Below are 6,658 nucleotides of genomic sequence, written 5' to 3'. Positions count from 1 at the left end.
ACTTCTTCGTGAGTACGATAGAATCACTGAGAAGCTATGTCTGACCGCCGCAGTAAAGCAAATGCATCTATTGAAAGCGTCCGGCGCCGTTTTTGTTCAACGCGAGCGATGCATTATTTATGAGCATTTATGTGCAATGCATAATACATGAATAGTTCACCACGAGAGTTTGGTGACGCATTTTGGACCACCTGGCATATTGATGGCTTTTACCGGTCGATATAATTTTTATTGCAGAAATATTTACTGTTCAGCTCATGAATTTTGGCTTTTACGCAAATGTGGTCACCACGCAATCCGAATGCATTAGTAGTGTTGAGTCGCACGGTCACTATAATATCCTGAAGGCTGAAATCAAGTATGCGATGGTGTCAACGGCAAAACTATATTTCACACTTGCCTGAGTGCCATCGCCTCGTCTCATGTTTCTTACATGGTGTCCCTTACATTCGTGACACTCCGCTAAGTCAAATCGTGGTTCACGTGCTGTTGTCGAACCCGAGGTAAGACGAGGCGCTAAGTTTGTAGAGAGCTGTGCATTGTCAAACACTTTGGATCGGTATGGATGCCAACGTTTGCTAGTGTGGTTCGAAGCGCCGTAAGACGATGACGCCCACCCGCGGATTCGCTGGACATATAAACCGCCTAACACACAAATGACACAAAAACAACCTATATGAGGCATAAATCTACGGTAAGGTGGCCTTGGTACACGTTCAATGCTTTATGTGCATGGTTTTTCAGTTTATAAGGGCTAAAAAACACTCCTATTTGTTTTTCTATGCTGACACGTGATGCCAAAACTAATACCAGAACCACCTATTGGTATAACGACTCTCAAACATGCGTTCTATCGCATCAACCACACCGCGGTGACATGATAGAATATGCCAGAAAAATTAAACGGTTTTCGTTCAGATTTAAAACACCATAGTAAAGGGTACAAGCCATTGTCGTTGAGATCACTTACGGCGAAGATGTCCACGCACTGTTCTCAATGATTCCACATCAGTGTTACAGCAAAACTCCTAGCAACAGAAGTACTACATCACTTCTACAGACAATATCTTTTACACGACATTAGTGCTGCGCGACCAAACGTATGCCGCAAAAACGTTTGCTCGTCATTGCTTCAACTGCACTCATTTTAACGGTCATTACTTATACACGACGCAACTTTTAATGCAAAAGCTTATACATGACAGTGCTATACGACGAAACATATTTCAATGATTATACTCGTCATTACTTCTACTGCAAAAATGTATGCAGTCTTTACATATACGCCACTTCACTTCTGCTGCAAAAAGCTTATGCGCGACATAAGTGCTATAGCAAAGACTTGTGGTCCAGTCTTTGCTGTAGAAGTAATGACTGGTATATGTTTTTGCTGTACACGTTTTGTCGTGTAGTATTCACGTTGTGTATAAGTTTTTGAAGCAGAAGTTATGTCGCATATAGATGGAGACGGTCTTAGGTAATGATAAGTATAAATCTTTGCAGCACAAGTTTTCTCATGTAGCATTCATGTCGTATATGATCTTTGGCGCCAGAAGTAATGCCGCGCATAATTGATGTCGAAGCACTCTTGCCGATAGGAGCTTTTGCCGTTGCACTTACGTCGTGACACCGTTCTCAATACGCCGAAACATAAAATGATTAGGACATTGTCCATCAAAAGCATGGATTTCAACATAGCAACACAGCAATAACTCAGATATAGCACGAGAACGTAAAAGGCCATGCCGTAAAAGGGCGAACAGCATAAATATTCCAGAAAATGTTCCAAAATACCCTGTCAGACATGACTGACCAGTGCGATACCGGCACGGCATACGGACCGCCGGCGAACAGAGATACAGGACCCTGATACAGGAGAGTACAGGACCCAGATACAAGAGAGTACAGAACCCAGATACAGGAGAGATACAGGGCCCAGATACAGGAGAGTACAGAACCCAGATAAAGGGGAGTACAGGACCCAGGTACAGGAGGGTACAAGACCCAGATACAGGAGAGTACAGGACCCAGATACAGTAGAGTACAGGACCCAGATAAAGGAGAGTACAGGACCCCGATAGAAACAGAGACCGGAAACGGGACTTTACTGATATGGGCCGGGACGCGCGCCTCTTACACCGCGCCGCAGCGCCGGCGGCACGCCAGCCGACTGTAGCGACTCGCCTCCCGCCCCGAGCCTAGATTCGCAGGTGGAAGTTAGCCATGAAGTCTGGCGCGCGCGCGATGGCGTGCTCGAACTCCATGTAGTTGAGCTTCTGGTCGTCGTCGATGTCGGCCTCCTCCAGGATCTTCTGACAGATGACGTTGACCTCGTCCTGGCCGAGGTCGTCCCGGGTCAGGGCGTAGAGGGCCGACTCCAGATCGCGGACGCCGACCGCCTGGTCGCCGTCGAAATCTGCCGCCACGCGACGGCGTCTCCGTCAGCGATGGCCGACGTCTTCAGTTATTATGTCAGGGAGTCGGCGTCTTGTGCATGACAGTCGTTTTTGCGATTGCCCACTGAGTAACATGTTTTGATGTTTAATGCCCACTGAGTTGACAGTCTTCTTTCATGAAAACGCCACACGAAAAATGGATGATGATGAAAATTATGAATGCATGATGCATGCACGATGATGAAAAGTGGATGACGGCGTGCGGCAGGTAAAGAAGACGAAAAGAAGATGCGATGCAAAGATGTAATCTGTCGGATACAACCCTGTGCGTGTAACGACATGGGGCGAAAAAGCAACGCACGGGAAAAGTTGTCTCCCCAAAAGGTGTATGTCCCATGCAGTGGCGCGGGAAGAGCGGGCCAGAGGGGGGGGGACGTGCCCCCCCCCCTCTTTTAGGCTCCTAGGGGCCTGGAGGGCCTCTGGATATAATTTGGGTGAAGTATGAAAAAGGCCAACCCGTATTTGCCCGACAATGCCAATCCTGTTGCAGATCGACTAGTGAAATGAACTACAGGAAAGTATTTGAGCCTACGCGCTCCCAATTCTTATAGCGAGAACAACGATAACCGGGATCGCCGCTTCCGGAAAACCGAACGGCGTTGACCGCTGCGGATAACACCCGGTGGCGGGCTCCGGGCGTGCACAAATGACAGTCGTGAAATAATGTCTCTGAGAGGTTTTTGACATCAATTCGCAACGTTCAAAGGTTCAGTTGTGGCGTAAATTTGACTTGCAAAATTTTTAGGATGCCTCTGAACAGATAAACAGCTATAACAACACACTAGCTCTTCCAGTTCCAGTACCAGATACCAACGCCAGTTCGCGATGCTGTAAATGCTATTCTGTTCCTATTAAAAATATAAAATCGCGCGGGTGAAATGTACGCTCGAACTATTTTCTGGGCGTGTGCACTGATTTCCTACTTCATTCAGATACGTCATCATTTTCGTCCGCCGTTGGCCGCCACCTGATATTCGTCGCGGGACCGAAGCCGCGCGTCCTCATGGAGACTGCAACGCTGGGCGTCAGGATTTTGTTTCTACAACTTGCGAGCGCGCATGCTCAAAGCTATGTTACCTAACTTGTTTGGGTTTATGAGTTATGAATGAATGTTGAACGTTCCCAGAAGAACAAGGGTTAACCATGTCAATGCAACTTCTGACCCATTTGGACCTACAATCTACGTTCACGGAGTCCTCATTATCTACGTTGAACCCAGCACAAAAATCTGGGAAAACCTCTTAGTCCTATCGAGAAGCAGTCCACCGAGCCGCTGCGAAATGAATAGCGCGACCTGTTTACTTAATGCAGCCATCAGATGCGCGTTTCCTTCAGTTTAACGTCTTACAAAATTGAACAGAATTCATTTTCCGGCATCTTTTGGCCTCTGTTTCGGTTTAGGCAGTTCAAAATAAACGCAAAAAGAAAAAGAGCAACGGGACGCTCAGAGTTATGTGCCATAAATATTCTGTATAAATAAATAAATAAAGAGAGAGAGAGAGAGAGAGAGAGAGAGAGAGAGAGAGAGAGAGAGAGAGAGAGAGAGAGAGAGAGAGAGAGAGAGAGAGAGAGAGAGAGAGAGAGAGAGAGAGAGGGAGATATATTATATATATATATATATATATATATATATATATATATATCACCGGATCATGTTCGGTTATTTTGTGGGGAAGGCTATCAAAACCAGGGGCCCTCAGTCGGTAATGTGCCCCCCCCCCTCTTCACCTCTACAAAGACAATGACTGCGCCCCTTAGCTCCGTGCCCAGCTGCGCTTCATCGACCAAACATTTTGATTGTATCAGTGAAAAGTCAGTTTAAATAAAGAAACACTTGTTACCAAAAATCTGGAAGGCATAGTGCAGCTTGAGATCCCTCGGGGCTTCCTCCGAGAGAGCGGATAACATGTTGAGAAAATCGTTGAAGGTCATGTTGCCAGTTCGGTCGTCAGAGAACACCATGCAGATTCGCCGGTTGAATGGATTTTCCTGCGGAAAAAGCGGCTTAAGTTGCTTTAGGACAACAACAAGCCGAGCAAGCATTCTGCACACATTCAAAGGAAATCACGGTGGGTGGGCCGACTACACCATCTGCTGTATAATCGTCTTTGATCACAACGACATACCAGCCACAGATCAGTGAAGATTTGTCAGGGACATATCACAGTGCAGTTGCGTTTGGGAGATCATTATACGTTCAGGATTTTGCGGGAAGTCTGAAAGATTAGGGGCTTTTAAACACAGTTTACCAAAAACGTTTTCCAAGCTCGTGTTTTGCGGAGCAACCAGTCAGCTCTGATTTCAGAGTAGTTTTTTAACCTCACGAAATCTAACCTCTGCTAACCTCTAATAATTTTAAAGAAATGCAACCTCTACACCTGAGAAGTTTCGTTTTTACGCATCATCAACCACAACGTAATGGATGAAGTCGTTGCCACAATACAAATATCCGGTATTAGTACTTTCTTCCCATTGATCCCTTGTTCAAGGCAGAGTTACGACAGGACGACAAGAAGAGTCTTAGTAGAATAAGGATGTGCCGCAATAAATCAGGATGCTCTGCCGCAAAATTTACATACATGCAACCCACAAGGAACGCCTCTGTAGACCCATTCGCTTAAAAACACCGGCTGCATCATCATGTTATGGATAGTTCTGAAAAGAGCACGAGGCGTTCGACTTCGTGAAGGCGGTCGGCTCGGGCTGTGCGGGATTTCATCCATATGTAATGCAATGGCCCCCGTTAGGTGGCCTAGCACGAGCTCTTATAGTTAAATGAAATTTATGTCTCCTCCCATGGAACTTTTGAAGTAATTGTGTTAAGACACACACCCGTACTGCACACAGCAGATACTCCAGTTTGTCTGCCTGCTTGCGAAACAGTGTTGACTACGTGCTGACTGTCGGAGTACCAGCCATAGCACGCATGCATGCAAGCGGGCGCCTCCCGACCTCAAGGGACCAGTTTTTTTTTGTTGCTCTTTTTTATCTCTTAGGAGAGACATGTCGGAAACTTCTTGTGGTGTAAGAGATCTGTTGAAGGAAAACAAACTGCGAAGCTTTGATGAACGTCAATCTTCCATGCAAGGCGGGAACAGATGTACCCTCACTGGCCATACAGCTGTGTACAACAGAGAAACTTGTGCGCTCGTAGCATCAGTCAAAACATACCATCATCATGATACGCTTATGCTATCTGTCGTATGGGTATGCATTGCTTGTCATTTTACGAGTGCGAGTCACTTACTTAGTACTTAATTAATCTGGTAACCATCCTTAACACTACACCTGGTGTCACATGGCTACTGCGATACCCCATCTGTACACAAACATGTCACGCAATCCTGTGGATGGTAATTTGGCAGGAAATTACATGCTCGAACTCGAGCTGATTGATGCCAAGCTCCACTATCAAACACGCCCAGCTGTCTTGGACTTACCCTGAGCTCAGGCATTTTTTCCACACACTCTAATGGCACCTTGCAGGTTTCCGGCTCCTTGTTCGTCATCACCTTAGGGATGACGTGAGGAGCTAGCTCCTGAAGCGCTTCTGAGCACGTAAAATTTCTTTCCGCGTGAAGAACGTGCAGTCCTGAAAGGTGAAGAACGGCAAAAACTAAGCCGACACAATGTTTTGAACATCGCAGCGAGCCACGCAAATACACAGAACACATGCACGAATCACTAACTCAATCCCATCCAACAGCATGCAGCATGTCATCAATCAAGTCTTGCGCTGCCGTTGCGGAGTGGGGGAGGGGAAAAACGCAGACACTTTGAAATGCGCGCTAATGTATTTGTATGCCAACGCTATTGAGCGCTCAGAGTTTTTGTCTCCTTCAGGCTATTGCTGAGACGGAAGAGCGCGAGGCACGTCGCTAAGCTGGCCACAGCTGTTTGGGAGTTTCCAACACCTGCTATTTGGCATTAACAACTATATCCTCAATGTCCTTAATGTGGAGGGAGAGAGAGAGGGAAAGAGAGAGAGGCGAGGGAGAGAGAGATAGAGAGAGAGAGAGAGAGAGAGAGAGAGAGAGAGAGAGAGAGAGAGAGAGAGACCCAGGCAGGAGGTTTTCATGAATTTTGGAGATCTACTTCCGGGAACAAGCGTGATTTGCTATTAGAACTTGTTTTCCACCACTGACTCGCACCACGGCACTCCCCACGGTGTCCCTCATCTCTCTCTCTCTCAGTCACTCCTC

General features: G+C 46.6%; 1 protein-coding gene across 1 annotated transcript; it reads right to left on the bottom strand.

Moving 5' to 3' along the window:
* Positions 1 to 252: 252 nt before the first annotated feature.
* On the bottom strand, positions 253 to 5,996 carry LOC119101263 (calcium and integrin-binding family member 2). Its single transcript, XM_037224564.1, has 3 exons — positions 5,897 to 5,996; positions 4,298 to 4,445; positions 253 to 2,416 (listed from the first exon to the last, which is right to left on the bottom strand). The coding sequence occupies exons 1-3, from the start codon at positions 5,963 to 5,965 to the stop codon at positions 2,199 to 2,201; spliced, it is 435 nt and encodes a 144-aa protein (XP_037080459.1). The 5' UTR covers positions 5,966 to 5,996; the 3' UTR covers positions 253 to 2,198.
* Positions 5,997 to 6,658: the final 662 nt, after the last annotated feature.

This window comes from Pollicipes pollicipes, unplaced genomic scaffold (assembly GCF_011947565.3).
Source record: "Pollicipes pollicipes isolate AB1234 unplaced genomic scaffold, Ppol_2.1 Scaffold_4881;HRSCAF=5763_pilon_pilon_pilon, whole genome shotgun sequence".
Classification (NCBI taxonomy): Eukaryota; Metazoa; Arthropoda; class Thecostraca; order Pollicipedomorpha; family Pollicipedidae; genus Pollicipes; species Pollicipes pollicipes.
The sequence above is the reverse complement of the archived record's forward strand: the minus strand, read 5'-3'. Positions and strand labels throughout refer to the sequence as shown.

Bases quoted from the DNA above. Each gene is read 5' to 3' on its own strand.
- LOC119101263 (XM_037224564.1), bottom strand. From the start codon at position 5,965: ATGACGAACAAGGAGCCGGAAACCTGCAAGGTGCCATTAGAGTGTGTG. The intron at 4,446-5,896 runs GTAAGTCCAAGA...CTTTTTCCGCAG, and splicing joins AAAAAATGCCTGAGCTCAGG to GAAAATCCATTCAACCGGCG. The intron at 2,417-4,297 runs GTAACAAGTGTT...GCGTGGCGGCAG, and splicing joins CTATGCCTTCCAGATTTTTG to ATTTCGACGGCGACCAGGCG.